General features: G+C 43.5%; 1 protein-coding gene across 6 annotated transcripts in view; it reads right to left on the bottom strand.

The window, feature by feature from the left end:
- LOC126188132 (la-related protein Larp4B) overlaps positions 1 to 24,803 on the bottom strand; it is a 382,619-nt gene that overhangs the window by 184,818 nt on the left and 172,998 nt on the right. The window contains exon 1 of one of the 6 annotated variants that reach the window (XM_049929615.1): positions 22,611 to 22,634. The exons of the other annotated variants lie outside the window; for them this stretch is intronic. Coding sequence (XP_049785572.1) covers positions 22,611 to 22,619 — 9 coding nt within the window. The 5' untranslated portion in view covers positions 22,620 to 22,634. Of the gene's footprint in view, positions 1 to 22,610; positions 22,635 to 24,803 lie in introns of those variants that run through there. 6 annotated transcript variants of the gene reach the window in all.

Genomic DNA, 24,803 nt, shown 5'->3' with positions numbered 1-24,803 from the left:
ACTTCGACCGAATGTGTGTATCGATAGCTGAAACAAATGAGTGAGACACGGTCGCTAGATTAATGTTAGTCAACAATTTCCCTGAGAGTAACCACGCACTTTAATCTTAATAGAAATGCTGTGAATCAAAGTGCATCGATTAGATTCAGTGCTGCAAGGTGAGTGCACAGTCTATTATTTAGGCTCTTCAAGCAGGATCATTTGCAGTCGAAAGACTTGTTTGTACAGGATATAGTACCGTGGAGAGCTGCATCAATCATCCTCTCTGAATAACTACTGCGGTGATTGATGTCTCAGGACGTGTCCTATTAAATTGATCCTTCGTTCTATCTAGTCAGGGTGTGCCACAAATTTCGTATCTCCCCCAGTTCTATTCAGTATCACCTCACCTCATCAGTTACGTGATGTACCTATCAATCTTCGCATGTTTCTGTAGTACCAAGTTTGAAAAACTCTTGTTATCTATACTTTATGGTCCACGATTCACTTCCATACAAATGCCTTCAGAAGAGACTTCTTAACACCGAAGTGTATATTCGATGTTAAATTTTTCTTCTTCAGAAACGCTTTTCTCGCCATTGCCAGTCTACAATTTACACCCTCTATAATTCGGAGATCATCAGTTATTTCGCAGCCCAAACAGCAAAACTCGTCGACTACTTCACGTGTCTCGTTTCCTAATCTAATTCCCTCAGTTTCACCTGACTGAATTCCACGGGTTTCAATTACTCTTGCTTTTCTGTTAATTTTCAAATTATGTCGTCCTTTCAAGACCCTATCCAATCCTTTCAGCTGCTGTTCCCAGTTCTTTGAAGTCTGACAGAATTACTTTTCATTTCTTCTCTCATAACTTTACTTCCTCATTCAAAATTTTCTTTGGTTTGCTTCAGTACTTGCTCAAGGTAGAGATTAAATAACATCTGTGACAGGCTACAACCGTGTCTCACTCCCTTCTCAACCACTATTTCCTTCCCTCGACTCTTAACTGCCGTCCGACTTTCGTAGGAGTTGTAAATAGCCTTTCGATCCCTGTATTTTACCCGTGTTACCTTCAGGATTTCGAAAAAGAGTATTCAGTCGACATTGTCAAGTCTACAAGTGCTATAAACCTAAGATTGCCTTTCCGTCACCTATCTTCTACGGTAAGTAGGATTTACGAACACGGTAATCCTGGTAAAAACAGCGTGTGTGATTTATTCTCAAGAGCGCGAGCTGTTATTAGAAGAACGTACAAAATTCCGCCGAGTGCATGAGAAATCAGGTGAAACACTGGGCCACTGTTTCGGAACGTACGGTGCTTTACAGGTACCTGCATACTTCCACGTGGTCTGTCGCTGCGATGGACCCGGCGTCGGAAGCAGAGGGCGGCTGGGGCGGCCGCGCGTCACGTCTTCCTCTTCACGTTGTCTGTCCACTACTGGGTGGCTGTCCCACCCCAATAGCCGGTGACCTGCCCTCAGCGGGTGGCCCCTACCGTGTTGCCAAAATTGCTCGTGGACACGCGCCCCCACAGAAATGACAAAAGTATTTGTCTTCTGCGTTCCTCGCTTAGGCCGATTTTGCTCCAACCTGTGACATTATCTTCGTCGTCTTCGTAAAGTTTGAGTAGTGGACTCGCTTCCACTTCCCGTCCCAAGATGCGGCCATTTAACTGCTCTCTTATCAATGTGACGAAAAGCCACGTGTCGCCAAATATGTGCTGTGATCTCCCTCGCTCACGCCATTCTGTTTTTAAAGAAACTATTCGAGGTAACACATCCCAGAAATAAATCTGTCAATGAAGAAAGCTGAATTCACTATTAAGAACACACACACACACACACACACACACACACACACACACAGAGAGAGACATTTTTCCCAACTCAGTAACTTTATGTCAAGCATAAATCCATTACTGTCAATTTGCCGTTATTACAAGTCCGCTTGAAGATGCTCCGATTTATAAAATCGGACATTTAAAAATTGAATCCCTTTTCGATAGTCAAACTACAAAAACTTGTACAGTCAACATCGTTAAGACCTTACGAGGAAAACAAGACTGGGAACACCGTTTTACAGAACTTCGTCGAAATTGCTGACTCAGAATGATGCTCTCCGTGATACTGCAAGGAAAACACGCAACTAAACATAATTAATATGTGTGGCATTGTGCAACGACTTCATAAAGCTTTCACATTATGCTCGTGTGAACCAACACACAAGGAAGTTATCAGAAATTTAAGATTTTGATAGCCAATTCTAAAAAAATTTACAATTCAAACGAACTTTTGACATGTCGGGAGATGAATTAGGTACCTGTGAGTAAACATCCGCATCCAGGAAAACATGTGAGCCTCTTGGTAACATAACAGCTGGGGTGATTATTAGAGCGTCCAGAATGATTCAGCGTGAGAGAACCATGTCGAGTTCGGGGATTCCTTGATGATACAACTAGGTGTTTCAGTGTTGATAGCTGAACTATATTCAGCAACTGAATCACTGGAAGAAGCTGTTGTAGCTAGCAGAGCCATTCTGATAACTGTTTTAAACACAGGAAGGGCTTTTTATGGATACAGAAAGGCAGCAATTGCTGTTCAGAGCTCTACAGAACTACAGGAACCAAATCAGAATAAAGGTTCAAAAAATCGTTTAACACAAGGGGACACTAACTGGAGAAGTGAGAATAAATAATCGAGACTGCAACTGACGAGACACACAGAAGAACCAAAGCTTTTCATAACGAAAATACTTACGGGCAGAAACGAAAAAATTTTACAACAAATTTACAGACGAAATACCTTTAATAGCAAAATATACGTTTTCGACTATTATATGAAGTTGCTCAGTAGTTGAAAAACGCTGTAAGGAAAGATGAAACCGAAATTTAGCCGCAAAATGTTAAGATATGCTTGAAATCGAGGAAAAACTTGCGCAGGTAAAGTTACTCAGACAACAGGTAAGTCATTTCTTCTGGTGGAATATGTAAGATACTTCCGCCTTACAATGACTGGTCAAATAAGCATTCAGTAAAAATCTCTTCCCACTCCGCAACTCCTGAATCACGAACGTTTGTCAATTGTACCAGTCTCTTAACAAAACGTACAGGACAATAAATATGTAAAGGTGCCTTTCCTTTCTCATTAATTACAATTCCTTTCCACTGGGCTTTTGTTCTAAGCTTAACCAGAGAAAAAACTGCTGCAGCTATGTTCAGCAGCGTTTCACAGTTTTGCAACAAATCTTGCTCAACTGTTTCAGAAACGCCGAGACAACTATTTTCAATTGCTTCCTACGGAGTTACGCAAGTGTGATACTGCGGTGCGATCCACAATTTCAGTGGAACGGCAGCAGGAAGATCCGCCAGTCTAGCGTCATGGGAGCGTAACGGTACATATCGCTCACATTGGACTAACGGTGAATCTGTATTAGTCACAGTTAGGGACAGTACTGATATCTGTATGAAGCGCTAACAGGACCTTTGGTATGTGCAGAACTGTAAGCTGGCATTCGATCAATATCTGGGTATGGCGAAAGATACGTTTTACATATGAACTTTGTGAATATACTGCGCACATACATATTGCAGGTGCATATCGTCACATTTTCATTGTAACCTGTATTAATGAAAATACCCATACTATCGATTGGGAGACACCACGAGTGGTTACACGCGTTGCTATAATTTTAATTTACCGAGGCTGTATTTCAGAAGCGGGCAGCGGGGGAGGGTTTGCAGCATCATCAAATTTGAGATTTAGCTCCTGTAGTACATTTGTGAGCGAGTAAACTTCGGTACCCATTGTGAACTTTGGTGAAACGTTTCTGGCTCCGTGCAGTGCAGTTGTCTACCGTGACGAAAGACACTTACAGATGCCGAAACGTTTGTGTATAGATCGCGATGACGCTGTCGCATACGCAGATAAACTTAACACTTCTTACATTGAGTGGTAAGTCACGTAATAAAAGCAAGTCGTCTTGTCCAGACTGCATACCAATTAGGTTCTTTTCTGAGTGTGCTAATGCATGTAACTCCATACTTAATCATATACAGTCGCTCCGTCGACTGAACATACAAACCCAAAGACTGGGAAGTTGCACAGGTCACGCCAATATTAAAGGAAAGCAATATGAGTAATGCACTGAATAATAGGTCCGTATCATTAACATCGATACGCAGCAGGATTTTGGAACATATATTGTGTTCCAAGATTATGAATTACCCCGAAGAGAACGGTCTATTGACAGACAGTCTAGCTCTTTACTCACACGAAGTGCTGAGTGCTATCGACAAGGGATTTCAAATTGATTCGGTATTTCAAGATGGCTTCTGATAAATTGCGTGCTTGCGCAATATCGTCTCAGTTATGCAACTAGATTTGTGATTTCCTGTCGGAGGTCACTGTCCGTGGTAATCGACGGAAAGTCAGAGAGAAAAGTGGAAGTAATTTATGGCATTCGCCAAGATTGTGTTATATGCCCTCTGCTGTTCCTTATCTATATAAACGATTTAGGACAGAATCTGAACAACTGTCTTAGGTTTTACTGAGTTTAACGAATGCGATGTTGGCCTGATGTATTCGACGATGCCCTTAGGCTACACTGTCTTAAGGATCGTTTTAAGAAATACCAAATTAAGTTGAAGATGAAGATGTCTAAATAAGGTGAAACGCGTAGTTGTAAAATAAAAAACTAAAATTGCAACCAAGACTTCAGCACTGGTTTGCTGTATGCCACAGATGGATTGGAAGAACCGTCTTAGGTTGTTTGCAGGTGACGCTATCTTTTATCGTCTAGTAAAGTCATCACAATATCAAAGCTCAAAACGATTTAGAAAATGTATCTATATGGTACGAAAATTGGCAATTGACCCTAAATAATGGAAATTGTGAAGTCATCCACATGAGTGCTACAAGGAATCCGTTAAACTTCAGTTACACTATAACTCTATTAACTACTCGTATATACCTAGGAATTAAAATTACGAACAACTTAAAAAGGAAAGAACACTTAAGGAGAGCTAACTAAAGACTGCATTTTACTGACAGAACACTTAGAAAATGTAACAGGCCTACTAAAGAGATTGCCTATGCTATGCCATGCCATGCCATGCCGTTCTCTTTTGGAGTCCTGCTGCGCGGTGTGGGATTCTTAGAAGATGGGATTAGCAGAGTACACCGACAAAGTTCAAAGAAGAGCAGCACGTTTTGTATTATCGCAGAAACATCACTTGACATGATACGGGATGTGGGGTAGACATGACAAAGCCGTTTCTCGTTGCAGCAGAATCTTCACGAAATTTCTATCAGCAACTTTCTCCTTCGAATGCGAAAATATTTTATTAACGCAGACCTACATACGGAGAAACTATCACCATTACAAATTAAGGGACATCAGAGCTCGCACAGGAAGATATAGAGGTTAGTTTTTTCCGCGCGCTGTTCGAGAGTTGGAATAAGAGAGATTTATTGTCAAGGTGGTTTGATGAATCCACTGCCAGGTACTTAATTGTTATCTGCGGAGTATCATTATAGATTTAGTCCTAGGCTCAGCAACTCTTGACTAATGTAAAAACGCAGGTCTAACATTAAATCACATGTCGCAGAGTTGGTGTCACTTCATAATTAGTTAATTTTCCTTTCTTTCCCAACAAAAAGTCTCCGTTACAACTTATTGTGAAACTAAGGTGTTTTAATCAGCTGAATTATCAACCGGTAAATTGTGGATACAATAAGTGCTGCATCCAAAAATGCATGAAGTCAGTCTGCCTTTGAGTGAGTCCAGCTGTGATTCATCCTGACATGTGGAGCAGGGAGGGATTCCATGGTGACGCGATAGCCTTTTAACTGTACCCTTGAGCGCTGGAACTAACCGTTTACTACTGGAACAATCTCTGTGTTTAAGGAAACCACGTACCAACATTGGCGAAAGTGATAACTGTCTAAAAATGCCGGTCACAGATTCTGCTATTTCTGTTTCGTGAGCAACCTAGCAGCAACAAAACGTCACTGCGAAGCTAACGAATATTCTGTGATTTTGACCATCCTGAGCATCTCTTGTTCCAGCTTTCTAGAGGACAATATTTACGCTTTCCAAACTATTGCAATCAGAAGAACTTTTTGCTTTCACTTTGAATTTAACGGTGGCGTTTCCCTAAAAAAAAAAAAACGCATTGAGATGCAATACAAAATCGATTACTTAGAACTATACTAAGCGAACTCAAGTACAATTCGTAAAATATGAAGCAAAACAAAGCGAACGCTTTCTAAAAATCTTGTCAGATGGCTCGAACATCCCTCTACCGACAAAAATTACGAATGGACTAATCAAGTACTCATTAAGTACAAATTATGACCCTTTGCTAGGGCATCTGCTTCATAGTCTAAAGCTAAATACCTTATTACAAACGCGATATCCGCCTACCAGTGTTCATGTTGCCACTCAATCTCAGACATTCGCTGCAAATGCGAAGTGTGTGGCAGAACAGAACATTAAACACCGAGTTATTAAGAAGATTATCTGCACCTGCTGGTACATGGGCTTTAATCTGACAACGGAGGTGAATGATTCATGGAATAATCATCTAAATGCTTGACAGTTTCCTGCATGATACACAGTAAAAATACAAAGGTGGTGACATACTTCTACAGCAATAGATTTTCTGTTTCCATTTCCAGGAACAAATTGAGGGGAGAGATTATAAAATTCGCATCTTATGTGAAGTAATTCTGAATATGTGGGCGATTTATACTTAAGTACTGAGATCTGGTGATATGCTAATTACCTGCCTTACACACGGTTATTGTCTATGACTCACTGTTTATACCCAGAAAGAAGGAAATCCTGCTTTATCACGTATAAGACAGAGCGAAGTTTCCGTCTAACTTCTCTACAGCGAGGTGGATGATGGAGACTTTTCTGGGAAGCTGAAGTTTATTTCAAACCAGAGGTCTACACACGCGCAACAGAGATTACCGATGGCGATGAAACGACCCACTTCCTCTGCACAATGAAAGCTACGTCTATGTGCGAATTAATAAATGCGATTTACTTCTGGACATACGGTTTTCGCCGTTACGAAAAACATTCGGTGGCTTAAAAAGTATCAGAACAATGTCAACACATTACCACGATAAAAAAAATGAAGGTGCAGCTTCTCAATGCTGTGAAGTACTTCGTGCTAAATAAAGAACAGCAAAAGCTGTAAATCCCAGATGCTCAGTGCACGAGGAACAAGCATGGTAAGTGAATAATGTACACATGACTCGTCGAGAAAGGCTACTCCGAAATTTCCGCGTTGCTTACAGATACGTAACTTTACAGATACATAACTACGTTAGTCGCTACAGGACACTGCACGGAAGCGAACATGTTCCACCCATGAAAAATATTCTTTCATTTAGTTTGTCAAGACAAGACTCAAAGTCTAATTCGTTGCAAATTTTGCCTAACAAAAAAATGGTTCAAATGGCTCTGAGCACTATGGGACTCAACTGCTGTGGTCATAAGTCCCCTAGAACTTAGAACTACTTAAACCTAACCAACCTAAGGACATCACACACATCCATGCCCGAGGCAGGATTCGAACCTGCGACCGTAGTGGTCATGCGGTTCCAGACTGTAGCGCCTTTAACCGCTCGGCCACTCCGGCCTTTTGCCTAACACGGCTCAAAACCTACACTCGCCGTTTCGGGCCTCACAATTTCAGCTTCAGACTTCCTTTAGAGAACTATTCCACAGTAAACGCTAGCCTACGTTACCTCACAGTACTCTCTGCGAACTACTGAGCAAGGATAAAAATTTGAGTCAATTTTAGTTTGTTTCAAAATCTCTGTGAATAAACGGTTCGAGTCTTGATGCATTTCCAGGTGGCTGTTTGCAATGGGTTCGCAACTGCTCGGCTCATTTTCTAGAGGAAGGTAGTCTAAGTACCTACAGTTTGTGAGTCTATTAGCAGACCGATTCCAAAGCTATTGACAATTCTCTGCAAACGAAAGAAAATGAGTTCCCAGAATGAAATTTTCAGTCTGCAGCGGAGTGTGCGCTGATATGAAACTTCCTGGCAGATTAAAACTGTGTGCCCGACCGAGACTCTAACTCGGGACCTTTGCCTTTCGCGGGCAAGTGCTTTACCATCTGAGCTACCGAAGCACGACTCACGTCCGGTACTCGCAGCTTTACTTCTGCCAGTATCTCGTCTCCTACCTTCCAAACTTCGCAGGAGAGCTTCTGTAAAGTTTGGAAGGTAGGAGACGAGATACTGGCAGAAGTAAAGCTGTGAGGACCGGACGTGAGTCGTGCTTCGGTAGCTCAGTTGGTAGAGCACTTGCCCGCGAAAGGCAAAGGTCCCGAGTTCGAGTCTCGGTCGGGCACACAGTTTTAATCTGCCAGGAAGTTTCAGAAAATGAGTTGTTTGGTCAAAAATAATAGGTAAAAACTGTAATACTCAGGTAGAGCACATTCAAGGAAGTGCGTAGCGATCTACATACGAGATCACACTGAGGCGACAAAAGTCATGGGCTACCTCCTAATATGGTGTTGCACGTCCCGTCACCCGGCGTAGTCTGGGACTGCGTGGCGTGCACTCATCACCTAGTCCCAGCGGTAATACAGGGTGATTCAAAAATAATACCACAACTTTAGGAATTTAAAACTCTGCAACGACAAAAGGCAGAGCTAAGCACTATGTGTCGGCGAATTAAGGGAGCTATAAAGTTTCATTTAGTTGTACATTTGTTCGCTTGAGGCGCTGTTGACTAGGCGTCAGCGTCAGTTGATGCTAAGATGGCGACCGCTCAACAGAAAGCTTTTTGTGTTATTGAGTACGGCAGAAGTGAATCGACGACAGCTGTTCAGCGTGCATTTCGAACGAAGTATGGTGTTAAACCTCCTGATAGGTGGTGTATTAAACGTTGGTATAAACAGTTTACAGAGAATGGGTGTTTGTGCAAAGGGAAAAGTTCTGGACGGCCGAGAACGAGTGATGAAAATGTAGCACGCATCCATCAAGCATTTGTACGCAGCCCAGGAAAATCGACTCGCAGAGCTAGCAGATAGCTGCAAATTCCACAATCAACTGTATGGAGAGTCCTACGAAAAATGTTAGTTATGAAACCTGAACGTGAACTACCTGAGGCGATGGATCGGCCGCCAGGCAGCCCGTGACAGAGCACATCACTGGCCTCCAAGAAGCCCTGATCTTACCCCTTGCGATTTTTTCTTATGGGAGTATGTTAAGGATATGGTGTTTCGGCCACCTCTCCCAGCCACCATTGATGATTTGAAACGAGAAATAACAGCAGCTATCCAAACTGTTACGCCTGATATGCAACAGAGAGTGTGGAACGAGTTGGAGTATCGGGTTGATATTGCTCGAGTGTCTGGAGGGGGCCATATTGAACATCTCTGAACTTGTTTTTGAGTGAAAAAAACCCTTTTTAAATACTCTTTGTAATGATGTATAACAGAAGGTTATATTATATTTCTTTCATTAAATACACATTTTTAAAGTTGTGGTATTCTTTTTGAATCACCCTGTAGTGAGCCGCGCCGCACCTACAGTCGTCCTCTTGCTACAGTGTTTCAGGATTTTGTGCACAAACTGACCTCTCGATTCTGTGCGATGGGTAGCCAAGTAATTCGCTCGAATTGTCCAGAGTGTTTTTCAAACCAATAGCGAACAACTGCGGCCCCGTGACATGGCGTATTGTTATCCATAAAAAATCCTATCTTTGGCTGCAAATGGTCTCCAAGTAGTTCATTTGGACCAAAGGACGCAGTCCATCCCACGTGAACACAGCCCACACCACTCTGGAGCAGCGACCTGCAAATGACAGCTCCACCAATGCACTGCCTTTTATACAGGGTTATTACAAATGATTGAAGCGATTTCACAGCTCTACAATAACTTTATTATTTGAGATATTTTCAAAATGCTTTGCACACACATACAAAAACTCAAAGGGTTTTTAGGCATTCACAAATGTGCGATATGTGCCCTTTTAGTGATTCGGCAGACATCAAGCCGATAATCAAGTTCCTCCCACACTCGGCGCAGCATGTCCCCCATCAATGAGTTCGAAAGCATCGTTGATGCGAGCTCGCAGTTCTGGCACGTTTCTTGGTAGGAGGTGGTTTAAACACTGAATCTTTCACATAACCCCACAGAAAGAAATCGCATGGGGTTAAGTCGGGAGAGCGTGGAGGCCATGACGAATTGCTGATCATGATCTCCACCACGACCGATCCATCGGTTTTCCAATCTCCTGTTTAAGAAATGCCGATCATGATGGAAGTGCGGTGGAACACCATCCTGTTGAAGTCGGCGCTGTCGGTCTCCAGTTGTGGCATGAGCCAATTTTCCAGCATGTCCAGATACACGTGTCCTGTAACGTTTTTTTCGCAGAAGAAAAAGGGGCCGTAAACTTTAAACCGTGAGATTGCACAAAACACGTTAACTTTTGGTGAATTGCTAATTTGCTGCACGAATGCGTGAGGATTCTCTACCGCCCAGATTCGCACATTGTGTCTGTTCACTTCACCATTAAGAAAAAATGTTGCTTCATCACTGAAAACAAGTTTCGCACTAAACGCATCCTCTTCCATGAGCTGTTGCAACCGCGCCGAAAATTCAAAGCGTTTGACTTTGTCATCGGGGGTCAGGGCTTGTAGCAATTTTAAACGGTAAGGCTTCTGCTTTAGCCTTTTCCGTAAGATTTTCCAAACCGTCGGCTGTGGTACGTTTAGCTCCCTGCTTGCTTTATTCGTCGACTTCCGCGGGCTACGCGTGAAACTTGCCCGCACGCGTTCAACCGTTTCTTCGCTCACTGCAGGCCGACCCGTTGATTTCCCCTTACAGAGGCATCCAGAAGCTTTAAACTGCGCATACCATCGCCGAATGGAGTTAGCAGTTGGTGGATCTTTGTTGAACTTCGTCCTGAAGTGTCGTTGCACTGTTATGACTGACTTATGTGAGTGCATTTCAAGCACGACATACGCTTTCTCGGCTCCTGTCGCCATTTTGTCTCACTGCGCTCTCGAGCGCTCTGGAAGCAGAAACCTGAAGTGCGGCTTCAGCCGAACAAAACTTTGAGGTTTTTTTTTTACGTATCTGTAGTGTGTCGTGACCATGTCAATGAATGGAGCTACAGCGAATTTATGAAATCGCTTCAATCATTTGTAACAGCCCTGTACGTTGTGTACGCGATGCTATTGCCGTCTGCATATGTACATATCGCTATCCCAGGAGTTCTCAGTGTATAAGAATATCCCAGAACAACACGCGAAATTTTGTCGGACTATTTTGGTATAACGGACCAAATGTCTCCAGTGGATCGTTACAGAGCAATTTGATTTCGTTTGATTCTCACCGGTATTTGTCTTTGTATCTCGGTTGCACCGACAATGAGAACTGGACAACAATGAAGTGTCCATAGCACGTGTTGTGTGTCTTGTTTGTGAATCATCTTGTTCCATCCAGTCACTATACCTGTTGCTGTTAACACGGTAACGCCCACTGTACTCTTCGTCCATAAGATTGCATTCAGAATTGCTCGGTTGTGTTCGGGATGTGTGTTTCCGACAGTCTTAGTTGTGCGTCAACAGTGATGCACAGCAGTACGGATAGGTTTGTTGATCACAGTTAAGAGCTGACCAATATTTATGTCTTGTGCGCGTTCACTGAACGTGGTGGAAGAGCCGGCAGAGGATGCCACGTGAACTGTTCCCGCAGCGAAGGGAACCACACCACACCACACCGCTTCAGCAGCTGTAGCATACACAGTCTTCCGTGTTATGAACGATGGCATGTTACAGGCTCCTTCACTGCTGTGATTTTTTTCCAAAGACAGGTAACTGGAGGTAGCGAAAAGGATACAAATTTTTTTTAAATTTATTTTATGGTCAACATTGGAACACTTTAATCAATATTACGAATTAGGCTGTTCTGTTTTTGTTGGCCAGTACTTTTTTCGATCTTTCAGATATTGCCCGTCTCTCCTCATCCGAGATCACCGTCCCCAATCTGTCCATTTTCATTGGTTGCCTTTCAAATCCTGCATCGTAATCCGTAATTGCATCATGTCGTCCTTTGTCTCTGACTCATCTCATGCCGCTCTTACGATTCCGTAAGTTCTCAATTATTCTCCTGCTAATTCTATTTAATATTGTCCTCAATTGTCCCAGGATGGAGATCCGTTTCTTTTTCACTGTAATTGCCACTGGTTCTGTTTCTTTATAAACTGTTCCATTTGAAGCCATCCTCTAAACTCCATCTTCTTGGTATTTTTTATTTATACATGTTCTGACTATCCTATTTTGAGTAATCTGTCTATTGCTACAGTGTTGGTTTCTTTAAATATAATTGCGCTAGCACATATTTGCAGCTGTTTGACAGTTTCGTGGTGTTTCAGTTTCTTGGCTATTGTGAGGCGTTTTTGTCGTGTGTGTTCTTGGTAACATGCTGTATTTTAATCAATTTCTGGACAGAATTTACTTCGTAATTTCGTAAAGCCTCTGGATATCACGGGGTCACATATAGCGACACTCAAAATATCCCTGACCAACCTACAAAAATTCTGTGAATTAGTGTTCCGCGGTGTAAGAAGAGATTTAAGATTAAGATAATTCGAAGCCTAGCTGACGAATGCTGAACGAAGCTATAATGAGCGCAAAGAGAGCGATGAGTGAAGCGCCGATTGACTTCTGAAGAAATGTTTTCCATTAGAACTGACTGAAGCACCCAAGACGTTTTCGTCTTCACTTGAAGTCAGTAAGCAGACCGAAATTATCTATTCAGACACGCAGTGACCATATTGGCATCAAAACTGAAGATCACAGAAGACCTGAAGACGGAATTCAGTCTCCCGACATTGCTTCAGCGCGGAATTCTCGTACGAACGCGAACGCCGAAATGGTAGATACTGAGAAATTATCGTGGAATAAGAAAGTGACTAAAATCGCTTACTACTGGAAACGCGTCATGGCGAGGCACCTGTAAGGTTCTAGAGGTAATGCCGAAGAACTTGCTGCCTTTCTATTAACCCAATTTATTGTTGGCCGCTGTAGCAACGAAGGGTACCTAGCGATCTGAAAGAACCTCATGTCACTTCCGTTTTCAAGAAGGATCATAGGACGGATGCACATATTTATAGGCCTTTATCGCTGACGTTATTGTGTTGCAGAATTATTCACTTTATTTTAATTTCACGTATCACGATGTTTGATAACTAAAAAAAAAAAGAAAATCACACAAATTCGACATCGGCTCCGCACACTGATCTTGCGAGAATCGCCTCGCTGTTCCCCATGAGATCCGTCCTGTAGATAGCGGCACCCAGATTGATGTTATGTTCATTGACTTCAGGAAGGAATTTGATGCTGTCCCACACTGACGTTGGTGGAAAAAAATTAAATAAAAATTAAAACACGTGCTCACGAAGTATAACGACATATGTTACTGGATTGAAGACCTCCTTGCATATAGAACTCCTCGTCTCTAAGTGGAACAAAATCGACCGATGTAAAGGTAATTTTAGAAGTACCGAAGGAAGTGTGATAGGACCGTTAGTGTTTGCCGTGTGTAATCTGGAAGAAAGAGTCGGAAGCTCTATGAGGCTGTCTGCAGATACGATTATCCATAAGAAGGCACCAACGGCAGACGGCGGTGGCGTACTGGGGGAGGATCTGCAGAGGCACAGTTCACCATGCACGTATGCAAGATATTGTACATGTGTGGAGAAAAAACTCTACTACTGTACAGTGACAAATTGCTGGAGACACTAACCACCGCGAAAAACCTACGAGTAACCACCCGGAGCGAATCAAAGGGGGGTGACCACATAAACGGGGAAGCATATGCCAGATGGATCCACATACGTCTCGTGACATAAAAATTCCAGAAGTGGAGGCTCTCGTTTCTATAGCCATAATCCTTGTGGTCGGAAGTTTGTGTTATCCACCTAATGTGGATTTCCCGGTAGTAGAACATACGTATAGTATCACGTTAATACAGTCGTAAAATCTAGTGTCACTAGTCTGGGTGAAAAGTTTTCATGTGTTTTCTATCATTGTAAATAATTCATCTTTACTGTACTGGTGCATTCTTATTTGAGGTACAGTAGCGAACAGTTGAGCTTTTCGCTAAGGAGATTTGATATTTGTGAATGAGAGAAATTATGTAGAATACTTTACTATAGACAATTTTTTGTGAACATGTTACTGTTCCTATTGGTGGAGAAGATTTTTTGCAGGAATCTTTGAAAGTAACAAATGCAAGAACAAGAGTGAAATGTTTGTCTGAATTAGTAATTGAAGGGTGATTCGTTCCTCATAACTAATAACATTGAGGATCAGTATTAATTTGAGCTCTGTTTTCACTGTCACAATTAATGCAACTGGTTGGAAGACTGAGCTGAGAAAACATCGTAATTGTTAGAGTCTTCTTATGCTCTACAGTTTTTTTTTTTTTTTTTTTACAATCAGATTTTAATTTTTCAAGAACGATTTTCTTTAAAGTAAACCCCTCTATCGTTCTTATTTAAGATTTTAAAATTTTGTCGGGTGTGCATTGCACATTACGCCACATGAAGCGACAGATTGTTCCTGACAAGCAAAACACAGATATTGTAATGTGTAGTTTATTGTTTGCGCTGGTGCGTCTGCTGATTTCTATTTGCTCTCGAGGACGTCAGTACACCAGAACCGAAACATGCTGACCGTGAGGTAAGTTACTTTTATTTCAGGGCAAGTCTCACTTTTCATTCCTATGAGGAAACAGTTCGTAGTCAGAATTACCAGGTGTTGTGCTAAGCAAGCAGATTAATTTACAGTGAACAGCGTAGGTCATCTCTAACAGTTATTTTTCTTCCGAATAGAGCAGTGACATTTTGTGGACATTTAAAGTCTGAAATTGCACTTTATTTCGCGCAGCTTTCATAATGGACTTCCGTATCAGCTGAACAGTTTTCACTGAGTTCAGAATTACTTTTGGCAATTAATTAGATTTGCTTTCACCGTTTAACATTTGGTATGTCACTAAATTCAAAGTTTTGTTTCACGACACTGTTCACATGCGCAACACAGGGCAAACTGTCAGCATTGCTCAGCAGTTGAATACGACATCTAGAAAAAAAAAAAATGTTCAAATGGTTCTGACAAGGGAACCTCCCCATCGCACCCCCCCTCAGATTTAGTTATAAGTTGGCACAGTGGATAGGCCTTGAAAAACTGAACACAGATCAATCGTGAAAACAGGAAGAAGTTGTGTGGAACTATGAAAAAATAAGCAAAATATACAAATTGAGTAGTCCATGTGCAAGATAGGCAACATCAAGTACAATCTGAGCTCAGGAGCGCCGTGGTCCCGTGGTTAGCGTGAGCAGCTGTGCAACGAGAGCTCCTAGGTTCAAGTCTTCCCTCGGATGAAAATTTTAATTTATTTTTGCAACTTTATGATCTGTCTGTTCGTTCATTGACGTCTCTGTTCACTGTAATAAGTTTAGTGTGTGTTTTGAGACCGCACCGCAAAACCATGCGATTAGTAGACGAAAGGACGTGCCTTTCCAATGGGAACCGAAAACATTTGATCGCAAGGTCATAGGTCAACCGATTCCTCCACAGGAAAACACGTCTGATATATTCTATACGACACTGGTGACGGCATGTGCGTCACATGGCAGGAATATGTTGTCGACCCACCTAACTTGTACACTTGGCGAATGGGTAAAAAGATTCTTCTACCTTGCCCGATTTAGGTTTTCTTGTGAATGTGATAATCACTCCCAAAAAAGTGATGAAAACACAAGAGTGTCACAAACAGCAATAAATGAATGCAACAGTTTGACAGTCTCACAGTTTTCCCTGTGCTCTGTCAAAACATGTGTTTTTTACGTTTTCATACAACGTCCCCATACTACGGCGCAGTTACCTCGCATCGGACGGACGGACGGACAGATAATTGTCTGAAAATAAAAAATTAAACTTTTCACTCGAGGGAAGACTTGAACCGAGGACCTCTCGTTCCGCAACCGTTCAAGCTGACCACGGCGCTCCTGAGTTCATAATATCCTAGATGTTGCCTATGTTGCACATGGACTACTCAGTTTGTATATTTTGCTTATTTTTTCATAGTTCCACACAACTTCTTCCTGTTTTCTCGATTGATGACTGTGCTAACTTATAACTAAATCTGAGGGGGATGCGATGGGGAGGTTCCCTTGTGAGCACTATGGGACTTAACTTCTGAGGTCATCAGTCCCCTTGAACTTAGAACTACTTAAACCTAACCAACCTAAGGACATCACACACATCCATGCCCGAGGCAGGATTGCAACCTGCGACCGTAGCAGCAGCACGGTTCCGGACTGAAGCGCTTAGAACCGATAGGCCACAAGGGCCGGCTACGACATCTAGAGCCCAAGTTAACGAGGAATAAGTTTTCGAAAACGTTTATTCAGTATTTTCGTTTATAGTCAAGTTTTTTTATAGGTAACTTACATACGATTGCTAGCTGCGGAGCAACTGCCGGTAAGGCAGTACTGTCAGGCAACGAGACAGTTCGGATGAAACGACCTCTCTGGCCTTGGAGCTATCAGTGCTTGGTGATCCCGCCGCAGCTGATGAAGCCGGTGCAGTCCCCAGTGTTTAGTGCTTATCGGGCTGTTGGCGCGGAATGTGAGTCACGGCCGATTGGCAGATAAGCGCTGGCCGGCCGGCCAGACACGTATCTATTCTCTACCGCAATGTACTCAGACCGTTGTGACCGCCACAACTGCTTCCCAAAGTTTTCCTCCACTGCCGCTAGTTCGCTCCTCACTTGTCACCAGTTCAGCATTTCTGTGGAGAGGGAGGGTATGGGGAGGAACATTTCCTTACGTGTGGAAATAATATCTCTTACACTATTGGCCATTAAAATTGCTACACCAAGAAGAAATGCAGATGATAGATTCATTGGACAAATATACTAGAACTCACATGTGATTACATTTTCACGCAAATTGGGTGCATAGATCCTGAGAAATCAGTCCCCAGAACAACCACCTCTGGCTGTAATAACGGCCTTGATACGCCTGGGCATTGAGTCAAACAGAGTTTGGATGGCGTGTACAGGTACAGCTGCCCATGCAGCTTCAACTCGATGCCCCAGTTCAAGAGTAGTGACGCGTATTGTGACGAGCCAGTTGCTCGGCCACCATTGACCAGACGTTTTCAATTGGTGAGAGATCCGGAGAATGTGCTGGCCAGGGCAGCAGTCGAACATTTCCTGTATCGCGTACAGGACCTGCAACATGCGGTCGTGCATTAGCCTGCTGAAATGTAGGGTTTCACAGGGATCGAATGAAGGGTAGAGCCACGAGTCTTAACACATCTGAAATGACCACTGTTCAAAGTGCCGTCAATGCGAAAAAGAGGTGACCGAGACGTGTAACCAATGGCATCCCATACCATCACGCCGGCTGATACGAAAGTATGCCGAAGACGAATATACGCTTCCAATGTGCGTTCACCGCGATGTCGCCATACACGGGTGTGACCATCATGATACTGTACACAGAGCTTTGATTCATCTGAAAAAAAATGGCGTTTTGCCATTCGTGCACCCAGGTTCGTCGTTGAATACACCTTCGCAGGCGCTCCTGTCTGATGCAGCGGCAAGGGTAACTGCAGCCATGGTCTCCGAGCTGATAGTCCATGCTGCTGCAAACGACGTCGAACTGTTCGTGCAGACGGTTGTTGTCTTGCAAACGCCCTCATCTGTTGACTCAGCGATCGAGACGTGGCTGCCGTATCCGTTACAGCCATGCGGATAACATGCGTGTCATCTCGACTGCTGGTGATACGAGGCCGTTGAGATCCAGCACGGCGTTCCATATTACCCTCCTGAATCCACCGATTCCATATTCTGCTAACAGTCATTGGATCTCGACCAACGAGAGCAGCAATGTCGCGATACGATAAACCTCAATCGCGATAGGCTACAATCCGACCTTTATCAAAAGTCGGAAACGTGATGGTACGCATTTCTCCTCCTTACACGAGGCATCACAACAATGTTTCACCAGGCAACGCCAGTCAACTGCTGTTTGTGTATGAGAAATCAGTTTGAAAATTTCCTCATGTCAGCACGTCGTAGGTGTCAGCACCGGCGTCAACCTTGTGTGAATGCTCTAAAAAGCTAATCATTCGCATATCACAGCATCATCTTCCTGTCGGTTAAATTTCGCGTCTGTAGCACGTCATGTTCGTGGTGTAGCAATTTTAATGGCCAGTAGTGTATGTAGCGCACGTTTCGTGAAAAACTAGGTGCCTGTAAGATTCGCGTATGTTTCATGCAATTGTAAGTAACTCACCTTAGGAACAATTTTACTGCTTTTGTTGTTCTATTATTAAGTCTGTGTGTTTACTCCTTCAGCTACAGTTGTGGTAGCGTATATGCTGTGTCAATGTAGATATTACGTCTCATACACGTTTCCTATGTTCCGCATTCACAGATTGACTGGAAGTGTAGTGAGGAAAATTGCACAATTTTGAGTTGGTCTACTCCGCCTATCTACGAAAGGTCATGTCTTTTGACGCTTACTAGATTTTTTTAGTTTTGAAGCCTACGACATTATCCGGCAAAAAATCTCTTAGCTCACAAGAACATCGTAAATAAACTGCTCTGTGATGTAGAGGTTTACACCCTGTAGCGTCCTTAGGGAACCTAAAAACCATTCTACAGACGAATATGAAAAATTACGACTCGTTTTCGCTTTCACAAGATCTCGCCGAACTCAACAGTTTAATTTGTTGGCCGCTTGGCGCGCTGCAATCGCAGTGGGAAACGAAAAAGATGGAGTGTCGCGACTGTTTTAGTAGACTGTGCCTCTACAGTAATGAGACAGATGAATGAGCGCACTGCATGAGCAGTGAATAGATCTTTGACTTTGGTTTTATTTGTGGGTGACCTGCTAGGCAATCTGTTGTGCAGTGCTGGGCATTCTTACTGAAGGCGCAGATGAGATGTGTTTTTATGAATCTGGGAGGCAGTATCTGGACTACTTTATCATGAAGATGAAAACTCATAATACCTTCTCGTTCTTTGTGTCGATGGAGGAATTTTAAAGGTAACGAAGACGCGTGCAAGAATGAAATGTGTGTCAGAACTGTTAAATGAAGGAAATCTGTCCCTCAGGTAACTACTTGGTCTTAATTGGATCTCTATTTTCATTATGCCGTAATTACGCAACTGGATGAGGTGTCAGTAATTTTTGTAATGAGAATTTCGCATTTGTTGCAGCTGTCTTACGTTGTGCAGTCCTATTAATCTATAATCAGAGCTTAATGTTTCCAAAGACAATTTTCTTTAAAGTAAGACCCACTTTCATGATTTATAGCAAAGTTTTGAATACTTTGTTAGGTGTCACAGCACTTTAAGCCACTCGACGTCATAGGTTGTTTCTGACAAGCAAAAAGAAAAATTACTAGTGAGCAGTTTATTTTCCTTTAGATGGTGCATGTATTTGCTTTCGAAAACGGCAGTACTCGAGACAAAAAACCAGCACGCTAAGCAAGAGGCAAATCACTTATTTGAGGGCAGATGCACCTTCGATTCCTGAGCAAGCAGTGTATGGTCGGAAAACTAATGTGTCGTGCTGGCAGGCAGATTAATTTTAGTGAACAGTGTTGGTAATTTCAACCACTTTCTTCCGAGTAGTGCAATAATTTATTTTCGTGAATATTCCAAGTCAAACTTTGAACTGCGTTCACAATGCACTTTGGTAGTGAGTTTTAGTTACAGTTTTCTTCGAGTACACAGTTTCTCTTGACAATTAATTAGATTCATCTTTTTTTTAAATTTTGTATTTCATTAAGTTTAAAGTTTGAATTCACGGCACTTCACATGCTCAACACACAGCCAACCGACAGGCAGTCTCGCTCAACAATGTAATACGCTGCCGAAAGTGCACGTTGCACGAGGAGAAACTTTTAATATATTCAGTTTTCTCACAAGCAGATATTTTTTATTGAAAGCTTGCATGTTGTTGAAGTTGCAAAAAATCGTGGAACACAGTAAGCATACTTCTGCCTTCAAATTGATCTTTTATTGGCCACGACACTTCCTCCACTGTTTACAGGTTCACTTGGAAACAGTCAACGAGTTATTAGCCTGGAATTCAACCAGTGACATCTATCCTGTTTCAATTGTTATACTGTCAGCACACTGTCACCTTGGCATAGGAAAACGAGAACGCACACGTATGACAGGCATTATGAGACAGTGGTAAGAAATGCAGGACGTAGAGGACAAGTTACGCGGCCAGATGTGAGTTCGCGCTAGGACGTTCGTGTGCACTTTCCAGCCCTCTGGCTGGAACTCCGGCACTGCAGCTTCTGTGGAAACCTACGGCAGCTCTATGTCAGGCATTCCTCTAGACCAGCTCACGTCGTCACGGGAAATTTACGTTGGAAATGCGTTTTCAGACGTGGGTAAAGTTCTGAATCGAGTTTCAGCTGTAGCAGGTTTTGCATGGGTTAAGGTGCGAAACTGCACCTTCTCGTGGACCGAGAAAGTTCACAATAGTTGTGTGTGAGACCTTTATACTGAAGACATCTCATAGCTGTCTCTTCAAGGTCTACACCTACACGTAGAACCACACTTTGCAAACCACTGATCTGCATGGCACAGGGTACTTCATTGGTCCACATGTGATGTTTTCTTCCCGTTTCCGTCACATATGGAGCGCGGGAACAAGTACGTCTTAAATGCGCCGACTGATTTTAACACAGGGGCTATTGTTTATCCATAGATTTTTCCCGTGGTATTGTTTCTTCGGTTCAAGTTGAAGTATTAACTACAGTTAAAAATATACGCCAAGGCTACTATACTAATCCTTGGAGAACTGCACGTCTTAGCATTTCTGGACACTTGCAATTTCAGAGGATTTCAGCGTGATTCGCAAATGGACGCTGACTATTTTCTGAGTTCTGAGTTCCACAGCACCGAACTGCTTGCATTTATCGCTAGTCACCATTGGAACAATGGTATAATGTGAGATGGCTGGACGAATCACGATTCCAACTGCACCTGCCCACCGGGGGAGTTTTGCCGTGAAATCTCTGAACTCTTGATGTTCACTGCTGTTCTCAAAGCAGGCTGTTTCTGTACAATTTAAATCTTCAATTCGTCATGTTTTTCCTCGTTATCAGCCAATAAGTACTAAAAATATGTTTTTAGAAATTATTCAGACGCATCTTGCCCACATAACATGAAAGAATTATTCGCGAATCTAAGGCAAACTGAGCTCGCATTTCATTTTCTTATTAAAAAATACTGTTTTTCAAGAGCCCCTCGTTTTATTTTATACAGAATCTTAGGTTCCTCCATCCCTCCCATTTTCAAGAAATGGGTGAGTTAAGTATAGCAGGCAGGACTCTTAGCAAAACGATGCCAATACGAAACAACAGAAACCGTTTTATCTACTAATTAATCCGGGCATTATAAGGTAAACTGTGATGAAATGGCGTTCTCAGACTATCCAGTCGGATTTTTTCCTTTTAGAACAAGCCCAAAACCCAGAAGACCGTTCTTCCAATATTGGAAATCATTTCATCACAAAGCGGTATATCCTTGTCTTCAAAAAGTCGCGCCTTGTGCTATTGTTTAATGGAAAAGAATTATCACTAACAGGGAAAAAAATACTGCCGACACCAATGCTTCAGGCCCCAACCTATTTTAAGACCCCAGAGTGAATGAAAAGTAGCGGTCAGGAATTTCGAGTAGGTTATTTTCATGGAAACACGATATGTGAGCGCGTAGTTATTTGACATATCCAGCGTAACACAGAAGGCATTCAGAGTACTGCAAATAGTTTGGCATTATCAGCGCTGCGGGAAGAGAATGTACTGAGACGAAATTTTATCACTGAAACTGTGTATAATTTAATTTACGTCGTGGTACTTGCCAGCGTCGTCGAAAGTACTGGAAGTATGAATACACAGGAAGTATTCGTATGTGTCCCTGTTAGATGCAAAGCAACGTTTACGAACAGTTTGTAAGATGGACCCTCAGCTAAGTATATTGTGCTAGGTGGTGGGCACATGTTACAAATTTCTAGCATTAATGTGTTTGTAATAAATCAACAATTCAGTTGTGTGTAGTGTCATTTTACTAGAAATTGTGCTTATAATCTATCTTCCACGGAACTAATGAACGGCCATTAGGCCTTGCTTTTTAACAGGGCGATGTGAGAACCAGAGACGGCTTGGGGATGCAGCCTATCGCACTGACATTGGAAAGAAAGCGAATACTACAGATAGAACAAAGCAGCGAAACTACGAAGTCACGCCCTGTGATACAGAAGTTTAGCCGACGACGTATTTAACCGCCTTTAAACGAAATGCGCTGTTATCAGGTTGCTGTTAACTGAAGGCCTTAGCTTTTCGCACGAACATTTCGTCACGATACGAACAGACTGCAGTGGTCACCACGCAAAGTGCGTACAAACAACATGATCACTTGTTTAGATGGAAAAACAGCAGTTTCAACGACACTCACGTGGGCCTCTGCTGGAGAGCCTTCAAGAATACAATTAATTGCAATGGCTACCAAACAAAAGTACGATATGCGGCATGTTACGGAGACTGCTGCTTACCATTTGCATGAGGTTCACAGAATTTACGACAGTGGGATCCAGAGCGGCCCTCGAGGCGGGACTCCTCGCGACTGTACGCTCGCTATGGCAGAGCTGACGCTGCATTCTCGCCAGCGCGTCCGCGCCCGCGTCATTGCACCACGTACGCGTGACGTGGTGTCCCGAGAACCGCGGGACTCCCCAAGTCGGGCCAGCACGGCACCACGTGACCGGCGCGGCGCGCGCGCCAGCGCAGCCGCCGCCATCTGTTGAGCGCGCCTCGCACTAGGCGCAGCGCCCACGCGATGCAATTACAAAACGTGCCAGTCAGTCACTTTAATTATCTCCGCGCGGCCGGGTGGGGCGCCAAATCGGCGGCGCCGCCCGACCGGAGCGGAGCCAGAAGAGGAGCGCAGTGGGTGGGGGCGGGGAGGGGAGGGGAGGGGGGAGGACAGGAGAGGACGGGACCTAGTTGTGCGCTCGAGCAGCGCGACACAGCGCAGGCTCCATCCGCCCGCCGCAGTCCTGCGGTGTGTGATGCGGCGTCGAACTGTGACACGACATCAGGAGCTTGATAAGTGAAAAGTTGGCGGAAAGAAAGAAGATGAGGCTGTTCCATTGTGTTAGTTGATAACTGGCCGAATTTCTCTTAACTTTCGAATTTCTACATGTCATTCACGTTTTCGAAAACTTTCGTCGGGCAGCAGCCGTGTATCGCTGTTAACTATGTTGCATAATTACGTAAGACGGTTCATGTTCGCACATAATGACTCATTTGAAAGATCGGTTATCTCGTCTGCTGGGGTTAACATTAATTCCGCAAACAGCAGATCTTCCTAAACTCGACTCGCTCCGTTCGTCCACCAGAGGGAGACACCGCAGACTGGAATGCGATTAATGCAGTTTTTCTCGACTTTCGGAAGGCCTTCTGTGTCTAACACAGTATGAGCTTACTATCTGACAAGATGTATGACTAGATCCGGGAGTTCCTAGTAGATGGAAGAGAGCACGCCGTTCTTTACGACAGAAAATCGACCTAAATTTCGAGAATATCTCTAAGATTACTGCTGTGCGTACAACACAGAGGGTATCCATAAGGGACCACTATAATTTCAAAGAAAAGATAACTTTTAGCAAATCTCAGCTTCTTTTTCTTCTTCTTCTTCTTCTTCTTCTTCAATTTGCCCGGCGGGGTCAGGGATTTTCTCTGCCTCGTGATGGCTGGGTGTTGTGTGCTGTCCTTAGGTTAGTTAGGTTTAAGTAGTTCTAAGTTCTAGGGGACTGATGACCATAGATGTTAAGTCCCATAGTGCTCAGAGCCATTTGAACCATTTTTCTTCAATTTGTGCTTTGTTGGAGATTTGACGCAGTGCATCAAAACTGGCACAGACTACGATAAAGCGCAGCGTGTTGTCTGGTATGCAGAATTCAAATCTGTGAAAATACTGCAGGTTTGTCGACACCAGTACGCGTGGACACCACTGGGAGAAACAAGCCTAAGACAAGGGTAGCTCACTCCCAGGTTGGAAACACCTACCAGGATGGAGGCCCAGAAACCCGTGTGGCGTCGTCAGAGGCAATAAAACAAGATTAAATATTAATTCATTTACTCATCTTTTGTAGCTCAGAATACATCTTGTCGCCGTCTCTTCCCTAGCGGCTGGTGACTTCGTAAGCTGGCGGTGGAATCTGCTGAACCGACAGGTAAACTGAGGGAAGCCTAATGTCGCTGCACCAGCCCGAAGGACAGGCCGGTCGCAGTGTAGCGGATTGCCCGCCCATTCGTTCAGAAGGCGCTTCCCATCTGCTTATCTGCTGCGGACGGGGCCGTGACAGATGCGTATATGTTTGGCTCGCACCCTATTCTCATATTATTGCGTCCCTCTCAGATCACTGCCCGTGACGCCCCATCACACGGATTACAATATCTGATGCTGCGACGTGTCGGTTGGTTGGTTGGTTGGTTGTTTGTTTCGGGGAAGGAGACCAGACAGCGAGGTCATCGGTCTCATCGGATTAGGGAAGGAAGTCGGCCGTGCCCTTTGAAAGGAACCATCCCGGCATTTGCCTGGAGCGATCTAGGGAAATCACGGAAAACCTAAATCAGGATGCGACGTGTCGAATGCTGACGCTCGCCCGCCGACTCGGTATGCCACGTGACCCGAACGATGGTGAAGTATCAGAGCAGTTGGTGCCGTGAAGTGGAACGGTGTT

Source organism: Schistocerca cancellata, chromosome 5 (assembly GCF_023864275.1).
Source record: "Schistocerca cancellata isolate TAMUIC-IGC-003103 chromosome 5, iqSchCanc2.1, whole genome shotgun sequence".
Classification (NCBI taxonomy): Eukaryota; Metazoa; Arthropoda; class Insecta; order Orthoptera; family Acrididae; genus Schistocerca; species Schistocerca cancellata.
This window is presented reverse-complemented; position numbering and strand designations above follow the sequence as displayed.